At 37.0% G+C, this 18019-nt stretch overlaps 1 protein-coding gene across 4 annotated transcripts in view; it reads left to right on the plus strand.

Annotated features, from left to right (window-relative positions):
• sbf1 (SET binding factor 1) overlaps nucleotides 1–18019 on the plus strand; it is a 121819-nt gene that overhangs the window by 42817 nt on the left and 60983 nt on the right. For 2 of the 4 annotated variants that reach the window (XM_066667977.1, XM_066667980.1), the window contains exons 2-7: nucleotides 3803–3888; nucleotides 5291–5428; nucleotides 5739–5858; nucleotides 6955–7065; nucleotides 8088–8141; nucleotides 12397–12426. In XM_066667977.1, the coding sequence (XP_066524074.1) occupies nucleotides 3803–3888; nucleotides 5291–5428; nucleotides 5739–5858; nucleotides 6955–7065; nucleotides 8088–8141; nucleotides 12397–12426 (539 nt within the window). The remainder of the gene's footprint in view (nucleotides 1–3802; nucleotides 3889–5290; nucleotides 5429–5738; nucleotides 5859–6954; nucleotides 7066–8087; nucleotides 8142–12396; nucleotides 12427–18019) is intronic. The other 2 variants (XM_066667979.1, XM_066667981.1) reach the window with 2 other exon arrangements.

Here is an 18019-nt window from a genome sequence, read left to right on the forward strand (position 1 = left end):
ATAATATGTATTTGTTGATTGGTCAAGTGCAATGCGAAGAGTGGGCCTTGGCTCAGGTTATTTGTGGAAAGAGTTTAGTAAGGTCACATCACCAGAGAAAAGCAATGATGACTAGATTTATTCGCGATCAGGAAGAGGAGACATGGTGTGCAACAGCAGTGTCACAGGCAAAACAAGGCCAGTAGCTTCCCTGTGGGAGAATTTAAAGTGGAAGATCACTTGGCAAGAATTGTGGGTGAAGGAGGCAAGTCGTATTACGTTTTTACTTGGAGCAACTTACGATGTCCTTCCAACTCCACAAAATCTTGGACGGTGGGTAGGTGAAGACCCTAGTTGTACGTTATGTACAGGGGTTGGCACGCAGAAGCATATTCTATCAGCTTGCAAGATTAGTTTGTTGCAGGGGAGGTATACATGGAGACATAATCGGGTGTTAATGGTTTTAGCATGTTTGTTGGATAGCAAATGCTTGGAGGAAAATGCATTGACAAGTGGTTGTAGTAATAAAGTGATTAGGCTATAAATATTTGTAGATGGGGTAAACCATGTGATTGGAAATTTTTGGTGGACGTAGGTAACAAAACTTCAGGTCCCAGAGTGCATTGCATTAACTACACTGAGGCACTGAGGTTTATTCCATAGAGTTAACAGTTACATTTGAGGATGCAGTAGACGAAGTATTCGAAAGGAAGAACTGAGGTACATGAACTTGGTGGATGAAGTGAGGGAACACGAATGGCAGGCACATGTTAGACCTTTGGAGATAGGTGTTAGGGGATTTTTAGCCAAGTCTGCCACATCCCTGCTTGTGCAGTTCGGCATCAGGGCCCGGAAGGGCAGCTGTGAAGGAGTTATGAGAAACTAGTCAGTCTAGTCAGTGGTTGTGGATAAGGAGAACACAGACTAGTTGGGGAAAATGCACTGTTGAGGTGGTGTTGTGATGAAGTAGCACTGAGGTGGCACAGAGCATGCATTAACGGTGCCAGTGGGGCTAGAGTACAGCCTTGGTCACCAGGGTACCCAGTGTGGATTTACGGTTGTTGATGCTTAAGGGTAAGGTAGGACTGTAATGCTAGCTTGGAGTTGGGTGGGTCTGGGACGTCAGACTTTCCTGTTGAGCCTTCTGGAGGTGTCATGGGCTTAATTCAGCGAAACCCTGATGAGGGCAGGTGCCACCCTGATGAATCCTGGAAAAAGCTAGTAATGCAGTGGGTGGTTTAGGTACTCATGTGATGGGCTCAATGAGTAACCATAGATGTTAGGGGTAGCTGGTTGCTGATTGGATACCGCCCAGCACTAATTACTTGCATACGGTCAGTTAACAATTTGGTAACTCCAATTTGAAACTCTGAAAATGCAGATATTAAATGTTGCAAGAAGGGTCTGTAGACGTGCACTTTCTGCCTCACAGGCACTGCAAAAAAATTCATGATATCAGTGTGCAGTCTGCCAAAGAGTTACCTTTGTTTTATTGACGTTTGTTGAATATTAGAAAGAAATACATTTGCCAGGGTGTAAAAGACAACACTGATTAAGCAGTGTATCATGCGCAGCATGTCATGACATGTATTGAAGAGTGTCTGGTATGAAATTAGCTTTGGTTAAATATTTGTAATATTTGTTTAACCTATTTTGTAACTTAAACATTGTTTTTGGGACCTTATTTTAATGTTAGGTTCTAGCTGTATTTATTCGGTTTTTAATTTTATTCTGTCATTTTGATGATCTAAGACTAAACACACTGTTGGGCTATAATGGCGCTTTTGCACTCCATAGAACCTACACAACTCTTCTCAACTCGGCACGGCTCTCTTGCTTTTCCACTGGCCAAATCTGGTACCTGGTCCAATCGTGCCGAGTAGGTACTAAAATGGTGACGTGTAAATCCTGCAGTGAGCTGATTGACCAGAGCCATGTCAATTACCATGCAATGCAGAGCTCGTTCTAATATAGCACAAACTCACTGTTTGTAAAATCTTTTTAATTACAGCAGCTTTCACATATATTTTTATCAGACTCATAACGGCAGGTCGTAACTTTACCTCAAGGTGTTTTGCAGAGGTCCTTGGGCTGTTGCCAGACTAAAATTTCCAGTGAAAGCCAAACGTGCAACAAGTAGAACTGAGCGCGGAGCCGTATTCAGTCCAAAAGACAAAAACAACACGTGAATAAATGATGAGTAAACAGTGCCTAACTTTTTTCCGCTGCCGTTGTGATTTTTGAAAAGCCTACAATTCCTGTTAGAGACAGGATTTTGCAACATCACCGGGTCCATTTGGTGAGGAAACCATGCCAGTGGAAAAGCGACAAGCTTTAAGCGTGCCGAGCCATGTAGAGTCGAGACAATTACAGCCCGAACCCATGCGGTGGAAAAGCGACTTAAGACAGTGAGTGGATGTTGCCTTTGTCATACTGATAAATAGTGATTATGGTATCTTTTAAATACAGCCCTGCCACAACGATAAGGTTACTGGATCTGTTTTATTAGCAGAAACAGCAAGATACTGCTCTAATGCATGAAACACATTCAGTGGCATTTCTCTAGCTGTCGTCATATATGGCACCAGAAATTGCTAATTAATTAATGGCTTTAATGATGTGGCCAAAGCAGTCATAGCACTAGAATTTTATAAACATGACACTGTTTTAAGTTATCTCTTGACACGTTAAACTGCCAAACAGAACTGTTCCACTATGCTGCTTCATTGCGGCAGAAAGAGTGCATATGCACGTAATTTCACAAACAGTGCCTCTGGCAGGGTGTGCATGTCTTTTTTTTTCTTTAAATGCTCATACTCATTATTCACACTGCAGAAGAATTAAGCATGTTGAATACTAAAAATGTTCTCTCATTATAAATTCTGGATGATACTTCTTATCAATACTATTTGAATATTGGGAGTTCATTTATAATGCATTGGGAAGGTAAAGGATTAATATTCATGTATTCCATTTTGGGAATTTACTGGTATTCCTAAAGTAACAGTAGACTGTCGTGTTGGGTGTGTGTTTTTGTGTGTGTGTGTGTGTGTGTATGTGTGTGTGTGTGTGTGTGTATATATATATATATATAGTGCAATTAATTAAGATTGGCCACCATGCTGGTCCAATTTAGTCAGGAAATGTTTTCCTCCACCAGAATCACATAGTGACGTGGCCACTATCCTGCAAGAAGAATGGCTTAAAATCTCTCTGTCCACTGTGCAGGACTTGTATATGTCATTCCCAAGATGAATTGACGCTGTATTGGCTGCAAAACGAGGCCCTACACCATGCTAATAAATTAGTTTCAGTTTCATTGAAACTATACATGCCCGTGTGTGTGTGTATATATATATATATATATATAAAAAAACACACATATTATATATATGTACGAATTATGCAAACAAAAACAGACCACCCATTTCACATTGCCCTTGCTTATGCATGAACATTTTGGTTTATGTTTTCATGACCTTGCATATAGCCAAAAAACTGGAATGCCAAGCTTTATTAAATCTGTGTGGGAAGGATAAGACATGTCAGTCATATCAGCTTTGTGACCAGTTACGGAATACTTATGGAAGAATTACTTATTATTAGGACCATATATTTTACATTAAAACTGATTTCAGTTAAGGTGAATACATGTATTAAACTTAAGTTGGGTTTAGCGCACTTTTACTTTTTTATTGTAGGCCCAGTAGATCAACGTTAGTAACACTTATAATCTACTTTATAATTAACAATTGAAATATCTTTCATTTCCCATTCCACATCTTGGGTGAATGAAGCCTTTTTTGTTTTTGTCTCACTTTAGAGGGGAGTGAGGGTCAAGGCAGGATTCTCCAGCGATTTCCAGAGAAAGACTGGGAGGATAACCCCTTCCCCCAGGGCATTGAGCTGGTGAGTACTCTCTCTCACATATGCACATATAGCACACATAGTAAGGCATTTTAGTAAACTAGTTTTAGTGTTTTCCCTTTGTTTGTCCAGTCTTTTTTTTTTGTGTGTTTGTTTTTAAGTAATAGTCATAAGTTACAGCAGACAAATCTATTGCACATAAAAAATTCCAAGATGGCTAGGTGCTTGGTTTTTGTCAGTGCTTCACGATAGCTCCCTTCTATCACTGGTGGTAATGGCTGGCCCTGGTAACAAGTGGAACCTGTATTCTTGGCTGTTTTCTGTGGCTGCTTGCCTGCCTTCGCAACTTCTGTTGGCTGGGACTGTTGACCAAATGTGCTGTCATTGACGGTGGCTAGTAGTCTGCTATCACTGCTGCAGGCTGTTGATGTCAACAGAGGGAGCATGTTCTCATTGGCACTGCTCAGCAGCTAACTGTCTGCTAGTTGTGATTGGTCAGTCAAATTTCCTTTCCTGCATTAGTGGGCGGTTCTTCGCCATGTGGCACAAGGTACCAGAATATCCATAGAAACTAGAGAGAATGGCAATGCGAGACTAGCTGTCTGCTAACACCGCTGCTAGCTGCTGCTGACTGAAGGAGCATGTCTTCATTGCTGTTAGGGGCCTGCTGCTGCTACCTGTTACTAATATTGGGCAAAGGAGACAAGTTCCAGCTAGTGACCTCTTAAATATGCTGCTATTTTATTATTATTATTATTATTATTATTATTATTATTACTGTTTATTTTTATTGCTATTTATTGATGCCAGTAAAGGTTGATTGTCTGTTATTTTATTTAGCTCGTTTTTAACATGGTTAAGTGCTGCTCACTGGTTAGTTATATACTGTCACCTCTGATTTCTGTTTTATTTTGTTTATTTTTTCTATTACTGTGTTCTTGTTTTTCTCTTGGTGATCCTTTGTTAATCTTGGTTATCCTTTTGGTTTTGGTTCTTGAATATTACTATATAAATGAAATGCATAATTATTAGATATTTTTATAAATATTAATTCCACAGAACATCTATTTTCATTTTTAATTGTTTATATATATATATATATATATATATATATACATATATATATATATATATATATATATATATATATATATATATATATATATATATATATACATTTTTGTCATCTCTATAATGTCTCAGGACACTTGATTAAAATAAAAACTTATAACAAATGACTCAGCTAGAGAATGTATGTCATCTGTGACGTGAGGCCTATGTAGTGGTCATGTGTACATATGATCATTAATATATAGTACAGTGTTACCAAAGATTATATCAAGTCTAATTGTAAATTTGTTAAACTTTTAAGCTTTGTTTCTCACTCATGATTGTATCTACAATGCTATAAACAAATAATAACAAATTTTGATCTCTCTCTTAGTTCTGTCAGCCTAGTGGATGGCAGCTGGTTCACGAAAGATTGTCCCCTTCCTTCTTTGTTGCTGTTCTCACTGATATCAATTCAGAGCGACATTACTGTGCCTGCTTCACCTTCTGGGAGACAGTAGAGAACCCTCAGGTCAGATAAGATGCATTCCAGCTTTTTTTTTTTACATTTTTTCCTTTTGTATTAATTCTGTTTAATTTTCTCTGTTATGATTAAGTTCTGAATCATGCATGATTTTACCTGTTATTAACATATATATATATATATATATATATTATAATAATAATAATAATAACGGGTAAAAAAAATATATATATATAATTTTTTTTTTTTTTTTTTTTTTTTTTTTTACATTAATCAGGCTAGTAACTGGTCATTCATAAAGATGTTCATTGTACACCTCTAACAGATGCATTGGTGAAAATGTTCTTTTTATTTATAGAAAGAAGATCCTAGTGAGGCTGAAGAGGATGTGCCATCTGGGCTCCTTCAGCCAGAACATCTCTATGCCCCCAAAAGCCTGGTGCTGGTGTCCCGCTTGGACTACACCGAGGTGTTTAGGGTAAGCACACTTGTCACAAAAGGTCAGAAATCACATATATACTGTGTAGGCCAACCTGAAAATCTTTTGTGTCTGAAGACTAATAAAGTTAAATGTGCTTTAATATTTCACTGAAGCTATGAGGCTAAAGTGTATAAACTTTTTATAGCAAATAATATTCAATACAAAGTAAAGCAGGGTTGTGATTACATGTTTTTGTAACAAAACAAAGTAGTATAATATATACCAATACAATTTTTTCTGATCACGTTACTGTTAATGACTTGCTTTACTTGTCATTCATATGTTTCTAACAAACAAGCATTAATTACATTTAATACATTTAAATTTTTCACCGCGACCCTGAATTGGAGCGGTTACAGATAATGAATGAATGAATGAACATTTAAATTTTTAAGTTTCCCATAAAGTATCTATCTATCTTTGGATTACTGACTGCAGATCTTTGTGAATCTGCACAAGCATTAAATCTGTTTTAAGCCCAACTCTGTAGGCAGCGTGTCGATGCAAACATTACCCCATAGCCTGACATGCACCTCTCCAGAAATGTAACTGTGTGTCGTGTTGACTCGGACCACAACGACTGTAATTTGTCCATAGTCGGACAGGCATTGTTTATGTTGAACCAAAGAAGTACAGGAACATGAACTCCTTCTCCACAATATAGAGACAGCAGCAGCAAATACATAGCGAGAGATTTCAGGGATGAATAAAAATGTTGATCAATGGAAAAATACAGATGTCTCTGTGGAAAAAATAACAAGAAGCGGGACCATGTGGGAAAAACGTGTCAGCTATTTTTTTTCCTTGCACCTTATCTAAACAATGTTCTGTCCCAAACAACAATCTTTTTTAAAAAGATTTATAAAAGTAATACTACTGCACCTACTTAGTGTAGAGTTCACTACATAGTGTAGAGTAAAATGTTTGAAATTCAGTATGGCAATGCAATTTCTGTATGGCGCCAGCACCAAAGCAGAAGTATAAATGCTCTCTTAGCATCAAGTTATGCTAATATGAAACTGATGTTTAAAATTGTTAGTTGTTTAAAAGGGACTGTGAGGTTCAGTTGACCATCCTCCTTTGTCTGTTGCAGAACTGTCTAGGGCTCATCTACACTGTACATGTGGACAGCCATCACGTTCCCTTGGAAACCGTTATTGGGAACCTCCTAACCTGTATCATTCCCATTGCTGGAGGGTCTCAGGTGAGATTCACACTCAAACATACATGTGCGCATTGTGCCGTTCTTCTAAGCAGCTCCCTGTGCATATTAGAGGATGCATCTTGCTAGACAACTGGCCAGTGTCCCAGTACTAGTGCAGAAGAACAGTACACAAGCTGGAGAGAGAATGTGGTATTATTTTATTACATGGAAATTAAAACTCCATAATATCTTTCTGGTTCAAATGACTTTTTCTCCACTCTGTTTGCATGTATGTGTGTGTGCATGCATGTTAATACAGAATAAAGACAATTTGTTTTTTAATTGATGGATTATTTCCTGTCTAGAGTGGATGACACTGTTTCCCCTTAAACCATTCATAGTCTCAATCACTTGTTCCATCAGATTTTCTTAATAGGTGTGTATATATATATATATATATATATATATATATATATATATATATATATATATATATATATATATACAGATCACTAGTACACAGTATAATTCCAATTAATTATAAAATCATATTTGTAGGAATAGAGGGTAAATGAATGTGTGGTTATGTTTTGCACCAATAAATTAAAGCTACCACAAAACTAAAGAGCTAAACAGTTTCTTTGATATTAACACTTCATAGTAGGGCTGTGCTAGGGCACACACGTGACACACATACAAGGCAATTTATGTAAATTGTCTGAACATTTTTAACAAATTAATTCAACATCTGTCTTAACAATTAACAGTGGACTAAGTATAAGCACCATTTGACCCTAACTGGAATAAAGCATATTGAAAATATATGTAGCAAATTTGTCTCATAAACGTAATTCTTAAACTGTTATTGATTCCCCAAACCCCTTTTGCCAATATCAAATCTTGGGTATGCATTACAATAAAAATATATTGCTTACTAATTTGTGATGTCAGCAAATTTTGATACAGAATCATCTTGTTTAATTGTGCTATTAATCATTTCTTATTAATAAAATTTATAACTTACTATGTTGCACATAAATTGGTTTTCCTTGAAGTTAAAAACCTCCTCATGTGTGTTACAGATAAATGATCTCCCAGTCTGTAGTTTATCTGACTGGCTTCTGGGTTGTTTCCAGGTAACAGTTACCTTTTTAGCAGCTTCAACCAATCAACTCTTCATGAGTGTACCTGATCAGAAATTTGATTTTTCAAGAGATTTTTTGTTGATTTATTTTTTTTTTTGTTTTTATTTTTATCCTTAATCAACCAATCAGCAAGTTCAAATTAGTCACTATCTTCTTTGTAATTCTATACTTCAACTCTAGATCTCATGTTAACATATATTTAACTATTGGGCTATTGCACAGACTTGCAAAGATGCTTATGAGCGCATGGCTTCAATCTTAGCTTGGTGGGCAGTAGGGACAGGCATATGGGCTGGTGTGGTGTCAGATGGTCACAGTGGATGTGTGAACAACATATACATACACATACTCAGCCTTTATGTAAAAAAAATACTGTGAATCTTGAACCTTTGAATCTAGTCTACAATATGTCAGAAGAAAATATAGTAACTTTACTCTGTTTAATTGATGCACTGACAAATGCCATTATGGCGTTATCTAAATTCATTACTATGGCATTTGACATCAGGTTTAAATTGTTTGAACCTTACGTGAAATACCGTGTGCAAGCCGTTTCATATCTCTAATTTTATTTCTTAGCCCTAGATCTACAAGGTAAATGTAGCTTAACATAGTGAAAGCTTACACCATGCAATTAAGCATATTTATTCTTAGTACATTTTATTCAAACAATGTTGAGTTGTTAAATAGGTTAAAACAGCCTTAATTCAGTCAAATAAATCATATTTGATTTGTTGTGTAATGCATTCGAAGAATCATATTTGTTTCGACAATGAATAATAATTACATGGATGATTTTTAAAATAGTCATTTTTGACTTTTATATGAGTTTTTTCAATTTTAAAAAGCTTGTACCTGATGGGAAAGTTCTAGTTAGCTTGAATTATAACTATATATTATTCCATTTTCATTTAAGTTTTAATATACAGGGTGGGCCATTTATATGGATACATCTTAATAAAATGGTACTGGTTGGTGATATTAACTTTCTTTCTTGTGGCACATTAGTATATGAGAGGGGGAAACTTTTCAAGATGGGTGGTGACCATGGTGGCCATTTTGAAGTCGGCAATTTTGGATCCAACTATTGTTTTTTCAATACAAGGGTCATGTGACACATCAAACTCATTTGGAATTTCACAAGAAAAACAATGGTGTGCTTGGTTTTAATGTAACTTTATCCTTTCATGAGTTATTTACAAGTTTCTGACCACTTATAAAATGTGTTCAAAGTGCTGCCCATTGTGTTGGATTGTCAATGCAACCCTCTTCTCCCACTCTTCACACACTGATAGCAACACCGCAGGAGAAATGCTAGCACAGGCTTCCAGTATCCGTAGTTTCAGGTGCTGCACATCTCATATCTTCACAGCATAGACAATTGCCTTCAGATGACCTCAAAGATAAAAGTCTAAGGGAGACCTTGGGGGCCATTCAACTGGCCCATGACGACGACGACGACCAATCCACTTTCCAGGAAACTGTCCGTCTAGGAATGCTCGGATCTGACACCCATAATGTGGTGGTGCACCATCTTGCTGGAAAAACTCAGGGTACACAGCTTCAGTGCATAAAGAGGAAAACACATCATCGTGTAGCAATTTCGCATATCCAGTGGCCTTGAGGTTTCCATTAATGAAGAATGGCCCCACTATCTTTGTTCCCCATATTTGTACCATACGATCAACATGTGCAGCACCTAGAACTATGGATATTGGAAGCCTGTGTTAGCATTTCACCTGCGGTGTTAATATCACCTGCGGTGTGTGAAGAGTGGGAGAAGGGGGTTGCATTGACAATCCAACACAATGGGCAGCACTTTGAATACATTTTATAAGTGGTCTGAAACTTGTAAATAACTCATGAGTAAAGTTATTTAGTAAAGTAAAACCATTCCCAATAAGTTTGTGTCACATGAACCTCTTCCCATTGAAAAAACAAAAGTTGGATCCAAAATGGTCACCGCCCATATTGAAATGTTTCCCCCCTCCCATATACTAATGTGCCACAAACAGGAAGTTAATATCTACAACCATTCCCATTTTATTAAGGTGTATCCATAAATGGCCCACCCTGTACAGTGAAAACATACCATATTTACATATAGAAGAGTGTAAATATTTTAGCTGAAACGGTACGTTAAATTGTTATGCAATTTGGAGCTTTATCAAGTTTATTTTGAGTGTAGGGCAAAATGTTTTCATCATTTATGCTTTTATTGGATTAAAATTTCATACAAACTTTGTTTCCTAAAAAATAAGGACATTTTCCAAAAACAGAATAAATTAAATTATTGTCAGTAAATTAACTTTAAAAAATGAATATTTTCCATGTTTTCACTGATAAACCTTAGTATGTTTTGTAAATATATACATATAAAACAATAAACAGTAGAATCTGACAACATACTCACAAAGAGTTCGGACAGAGGCAAAATAAGACTAAAATGGTGGTACATGAATGTATGAATGAATGTAAGTGAAGGCATTATTGATGCAGAGTGCTTATATTGATATTTTGGAAAGATACGTTTTCTTCAAAGGTGATATTTTTCCTTGTCATCTTTCCCATTTATTATTGTTATTTTTTTAATTAGAAGTACAGTGTCAGGTCTAATTTTGCACGTATAATTATATGGCTTAATATAGTGTGTAATTGAATATCCTGTCTGCAGCCCAAATCTGTTTTATACTGAAAATATATGGAACAGCACAAAGAGGACAATCTGACAATAGCTACTATAGATTGTTGACCAGCTCAAATCTTGTATACGGAAAAAAATAGGCAGAAAGTCCGCTTATCAAACTGCAACAATTGGTATCAAGTCCCGAATGATTAAAATAGTACAGTTAAAAGAAAAGGTGATGTGACCCAGTAAGCATGCCTCTGTCCCATCATTTTGAGAATGTTGCAGGCTTATAAACAAAAATTATAAACAAAAATTGTTATAAAATAATGTTAACTGAACACACAATTTTTTTTTGTTGTGCATTTGTTTTATAAATAAATAATCAAGTGAATTAACAAACTAAATGTCAGTTTTTACTGCAATTTTAGGAAGTGTCCCAACTCTTCTACAAAGGGGATGTGTACATTGTTTGAGCTTGACCATTTTATTGCGCAGGTGGTGCCTTGAACATTAGGCTAGCATTTCGCAAAGCTTGCTTTACTGGAAATTTGGACACTGCATGACAGATTCTGGCATGCTTTTCTAGTACATGCATTTTCTCATAGCCAGGTAAAAAAGGATGTGAAATATTGTTTTCTGAATGAAACAGGGAAATGTAATCTGCAAATTCAGTTAGTTTGCGTGGCCTTTTTTCTCCCTATTCCTAGTGTCAACTCTCCATCTGTTTGTTTTCCCAGAGAAAATCTCTCAAATTGCCACAGGTTCATGTCATTAATTAATTCAAAACTAAACAACCAATATAATAAATGTCTAAAACCACAACCTTGACCTTTAAAGGGGACAAAATATTACATTTTGCATTAATGTACTAAAGCATATTACATTGCTTTAGTACATTAATAAGGTTATCTGTGTAATGACCAACCCACTAAATGAAATAAAACAACGCCGTCAGCTTTTTTTTAATGAATAAATTAGATATGAGGTCTTTTTGATATTGGATGCATCATGCGTAGAGTGCAAACACTTCAGACTTGTCCTGCTTCCTCTTTGAAGTCTCTTCAATCACAGCACTGGAACTGCATTTGTGACAGTGGAAAGGGAGCGAAAGAAACTTAGTGCTGATAAATAGGTGTACTGATTAAATATAGTGGAAAAACAAGAATGGAGAGTAAAGAGGACCAAGCAAAATGTCTATTAAAAAGAAAAACAAACAAACAAAAAAAAAAACACTGATCCTCCCTTCTCAATATTGAGTGCCTTATACTAAAGTGAGCTGTGACTCATTCTAACTTAAAGGAACAGGGGCTAAAGCCAGTTATTCCAAATGGGGCTGTTTAGACAGTGGGAGAGTAGTGCAGTGTTTGTTACTTGTGGTTTGTTGACCAAAGCTCATTAAGACCACAAAGAACTGTCTTAACTATGTCATATATGGGATATAATATGTCTGCTTTAAATGTTACTGGATGATTTGAATGTCATATTTATTTTTGCTCATATATTTGCTATTAGACATTTTCTGTTTTTATTCCAACCCTTGTATATCTTATCTTGCTGTGGTGTTTATGTATTTGTTTGTGTGTATGTCATATATTTGTTTGTGTGTCACTAATTTAGCCAGACGAGGAGGACAGAGGGGAGCACTTGGTACGCACTATTTGACTCTGTTTAGCTCTTTCTTTCTCTCTCAGTGCGGCTGCCCCTCTCTGGGATTCTATCCTCATAAAAAAAAAAAAAAAAAGAAAGAAACTCTGCACATCTTTAGATGGGTTCAAATTTTTTATTGAATCTCTGAGATGTTCCCAGGCTAACATTATGTCTAATGAAAATAACTAGCACTTTTTTCACTGATTGGATCAAAAACTGGATTCTAGAATGCCAATTAAAAAAAATCCATTTTCATTCTCATCTCTGTGGCTTCAGATGCATGTCCTTTTTTTTTGTCACAATGCTTGGTACCGTGTTTTTTTTTTTTTGTTTTTTGTTTTTTTTTTTTTTAAACAAAGCTTTAATATTGTGTGAAGTATAGTGAGGTATGTTTCATTGACACAAAGCATACATAATTTTTGCCCCATTTGCCTATGAATGTTTATGTCAAGAAATAGGGGGCTCTCAGTGTAATGCTGCCAAACATGTTAGTGCTGAAAACTTGTAAAATATAGTAATATCTCAAGTCCTTCATCCATCCATCCATTCATTATCTGTAACCGCTTATCCAATTTAGGGTCGCGGGGGGTCCAGAGCCTACCTGGAATCATCGGGCGCAAGGCGGGAATACACCCTGGAGGGGACGCCAGTCCTTCACAGGGCAACACAGACACACACACATTCACTCACACCTACGGACAATTTCGAGTTGCCAATCCACCTGCAACGTGTGTTTTTGGACTGTGGGAGGAAACCGGAGTACCCAGAGGAAACCCACGCGGACACGGGGAGAACACACCAACTCCTCACAGACAGTCACCCGGAGCGGGAATCGAACCCACAACCTCCAGGCCCCTGGAGCTGTGTGACTGCGACACTACCTGCTGCGCCACGTCCTTAATATAAAACAATAATTTGTTTGACTAAAATTTTTTTTTATTTATTTTTTTAATCATTTTATGAGCTGATATTAAGCATGAATATGATGAATTTTCATTTATCTCACTTAACTGTAAGGAATAGAGCCGGATAGGGGCACACATTTACAGTAATCTACAAAAGTCAGGGACAATCTCACTTAAATAATTTCATGTCAAATGGCCACGAAGTGCAAATTATTTATTTTCCAGCATCAAAAGCCCCAGATAATCACACAGAAGCCTAAATGGTATAATATAAAACTTACAGTATTTCCGCATTACCTTTGCATTTATTACAACTTTCATTCATTTTGTGAAACTTTCAGTTTTTCATATAAAACAGTTTTCTATACATAATTTCAAAAAACAACTTTTAAAATTCAGTATTAAAATGCACGGTGTACAAGAGCAGTGTCACGGGCAAAACAAGGCCAGTGGCTTCACTGGGAGAATCTAGAAAAGTGGAAAATCACTTGGCAAGAATTGTGGGCTATGGAGGAAAGTCTTAAGTTTTTGCTTGAAACAACTTATGATGTCCTTCTAACTCCACAAAATCTTGAACAAAAAACTAGTGTGAAGACCCTAGTTGTATATTATGTAAAGGGGTTGGCACGCTAAAGCATAATCATATCAGCTTGTAAGATTTGTTTGTCGCAGGGGAGGTCTACATGGAGACATAATCAGGTGCTAAGCGTTTTAGCATGTTTGTTGGACAGCAAACGCTTATAGGTAAACGCATTAACGGGTGGTTGTAGTAATAAAGTGATCAGGTTTGTGCATGAGGGGGAACGTATTCGAGAGTGTGCACAGGCTTTCAATATTGGCAGATGGGGCGAAGCATGAGATTGAAAATTTCTTGTGGACGTAGGGGAAAAAAAAAAAAAAAAACCTTCAGGTCCCAGAGTGCATTGCATTAACTACACTGCAGCCAGATATGGTGCTGTGCACAGATAGTTTATTTCATAGAGTTAACATATCAATTTAAGGATGCAGTAGACGAAGCATTCCAAAGGAAGGACTGAGGTACACAGACTTGATGGCTAAGGTTAGGGAACGCGGGTGGCAGGAACATGTTAGACCTTTGGAGATAGGTGTTATGGGATTTGTAGCCAAGTCTGCCACATCCCTGCTTGTGAAGTTTGGCATCAGGGGCCAGAAACTAAGGGCAGGAGTTATGAGAAACTAGTCAGTCTAGTCAGTGGTTGTGGATAAGGAGAACACAGACTAGTTGGGGAAATGCACTGTAGAGGTGCTGTTGTGGTGGTTGGTGATGTAGCATGTAAAGATCACATGGAACTGGTGGCACTGAACATACATTAACGGTGCCAGTGGGGCTAGGTACAGCCTTGATCACCAGGGTGCCTAGTGTGGATTTATGGTTATTGATGCTTAAGGGCAAGGTAGGACTGTAATTCTAGCTTGGAGTTGGGTGGGTCTGGGACGTCAGACTTCACTGTTGAGCCTTCTGGAGGTGTGGTGGGCTTAATTCAGCAATACACTGATGATGGGAGGCGCCTACCTGATGACCCATGTGAAGAGCTAATGATGCAGTGGGTGGTTTGTGTTCTCATGTGACGGGCTCAATGAGTAACCATAGATGTTAAGTGTAGCTGATTGGACCATAAACGACTACAGCAACCTTAGGGTGTAGCTATAGGATTGGAAAAATAGAAATGATGTGGTTGCCGGTAGGAAGAGAGTATGGTGGGCCCTATGTGACACTGTAATTGATTTGGTATAGGAAATTTTACATCTTGTGTATGATTTTAAATTTGGTTTAATTTTAAGCATTTCCCAATCAAAGTTATTTCAATTAAAAATCATTCAGTTCATACAACACTATTCAGTATCTCAGTTGTCCAGTTTAATTGATCTAGTACAAATTTTGTTTATTATTTTAGTATCTCATTCACTGTTTCTTGATAGCAAAACAGCTTTCTTGTTTTATGTGAATTTGAAAGGAAATACAATGAAAAATGTGATGTTTTTACATGTTTATTAGGGATGCAATGATACCACTTCTTCCCTACCAATACAGATATTTCATGTTCAAGTATCTGCTGACATCGGGTACCAATACCAACTCTATCTACCTTAATTACTAGATGAGTGTCTATAAATCCAGATATTTATATTGATATACTTACAGATATTGTTTTATTAAAGCAGTGTTCTATATCGATAACAATATATAATAAGTTTGAATGAACGTTTACTATTTATTAATTACACATTAAAAATGTTAAAGTTTCAGAGCCATGAAAAAATAAATATTTCCACAATAAAGTAACAAGTACAAATAGGAAGACATAGTGTGGCCTGACTGAACAGTTTGAGTATATTTTTTTTTTTTGTGAAATGCATGAATGAAGTCAGTATTCTTTGGCACGCCTTAAGCTGGGGTCACACTACACGACTTTTAGCCCGATTCTAAATATTTTTGACTGGAAACCGCATTTCAGACCAGTCAGTGTATCAAATGTATGATTGTTTTGACCTGACTTTGAACGTAGTCGCATAGTGTAAACTCTCCACCAAATGAAGGCTAAACAAGTCCCTTCAGCTGTTAATGACAATAGAGCTCAGAAAGTAAACCTAGGGATGTGCAGTGGAGCTCTACAGTGGAGGATAGATTAAATGGTAAAACTATGAAGAACTACAATATATTACATAGTGCTGGATGCATATGTCCCCAAATAACGAGTATTACCTGTAAGAGAACATACTACAAAACACACTGTTACAGTCTTTATCCCAACTGTATTCTAATTTTCCATTCCATCTTAAATGATGCAATACTGGTGCATGCTACCGCAGTTTCTGAACCATTCAAGGTGGAACGTAGCCGCAACTATGTGCTATTCTCGCTGCATTGTGTAGAGACTGCGCTGACCGAGTTTTCACATCCACGACCCATTTTTACTTCTTTTACAAACAGCAGCGCAAACAATAACCGCAGAGACTTATACATCCTTATTTATCTGTGTCTTCTATGAAACATGAGTTGTATGTTTGGTTGGGGAGTTTGGGGATACCTATGGTATCTGTGTTTTCTGTAGCCGATACTGATACTTTTAAGTACCGGTATCGGTGCAAGATTAATATTTACATATTCTTTTTAAAGAGGTTGTTTCCTCATGTCCATTTGTTGTTTGATGATTTGAAATTTTGGAATACTCAGTTGTCAACTTAGCAGGAAACTGCGTGTTTGCTAATTTAACTGACTTCTTGCAATGTCCCTATTGTAGCTTATATTGTTAATAAATGAGCCACATTAGAGGTTTTCCATTAGTCTTGGATGATTTTACCAAGTTATCCATCTCTTGCTTTTTGTATCAAATAATGCATTTTGACTATTGTATCTAATACTTAAACTGTTTAATTTAAATGTACCGTGTTTCCCCGATAGTAAGACACCCCCGATAGTAAGACTCAGTGTGGGTTTTAGGGGGGTCGGCTAATGTAAGACGTACCCCGAAAGTAAGACATAGTAAACTGTACGTTGGAAAAATATAAGCCATAGTATCGGTACCTTTTGCTGCATTAACTGCGGGATGCGGACGGATCTGGAGCGGAATGAGCGGAGGGATGTGGAGGCCGCGGGAGCAGCAGTAATGTTGTCCGTGGTCCAACACGCAGCCTCAGTGCCCTCACGTGCAGCCGCTGGTGGCCGCTCTGATTGGCATGGCCATGGTTGTCATGGAATAAATCTGTTTTATCTTCCAGTATAACATATTTAAACTGTTTTACATGTTATACATGGAAATACCGTCATGATACGGTTGTAACAAGACATTCTTGGCACTTGCTTTTATAAAACTGTTTTATGGTGAATACCATACTGTTCAGGTTGTTAATAAATGTTAATTTTATGGTTAAAACAAAAATCGACATTTTTTACCAATATAAGACATACCCCAAAAGTAAGACATAGTGGGACTTTCGGGGGTAAAAAGAATGTAAGACACTGTCTTACTTTCGGGGAAACACGGTATATACACTATTAACTGTGGTTGGTGTACCAACCACATCTCCAACTTACAACTCTCCAACTATCTATTCCATTTTCTTGATATTGTGGTATTGGCAAAGCTTACCTCTTCACATTAAATGGTGGAACCATTATGTTCTGTTTACGGAAGAATGTTAATTTCTACCTTAAATGGTGCAGAAATCATATTCTGGCACCTACAGAACCTTTCATTCCATTATGAATACTGTAGAACTTACTGTCCCCAGTGGAATTATCCATGTTACCTTAAGTCCTGCATGGTTTTAGATGGAATAGGCTACTTTTGCACACAGAGCAAATGCAGTTTCAGAAAAGTAAAACAATGAGGAATTCAAGTTGTTTCCAACCTGTAAAAATCTACTCTGTACTGCCAAAATGTCAGAGCTCTGTGAAAAGGGGGTGGGTCTCCTTAAATGAGGAGGTTTGTCTGTCTCAGCCTCTGGTCTCTACTGCTCAGACTGGTGTCAAATCTGAAAAAGTATGGACAATTTTTTTCATCAATTTTGAAAACCTGCAAATGTTTTTCAGAGAGAGAGAGAAAAAATTTAGTTTCTCTGTTTCAACATTTGGACTTTGCACTGTGTTCAAGTAATTATAGGGTTTTTATACATCTTTGAATCGTTTTTCCCTACTTCTCTGGAAATGAGGTTTGTATAATCAG

This window comes from Hoplias malabaricus, chromosome 4 (assembly GCF_029633855.1).
Source record: "Hoplias malabaricus isolate fHopMal1 chromosome 4, fHopMal1.hap1, whole genome shotgun sequence".
Taxonomy (NCBI): Eukaryota; Metazoa; Chordata; class Actinopteri; order Characiformes; family Erythrinidae; genus Hoplias; species Hoplias malabaricus.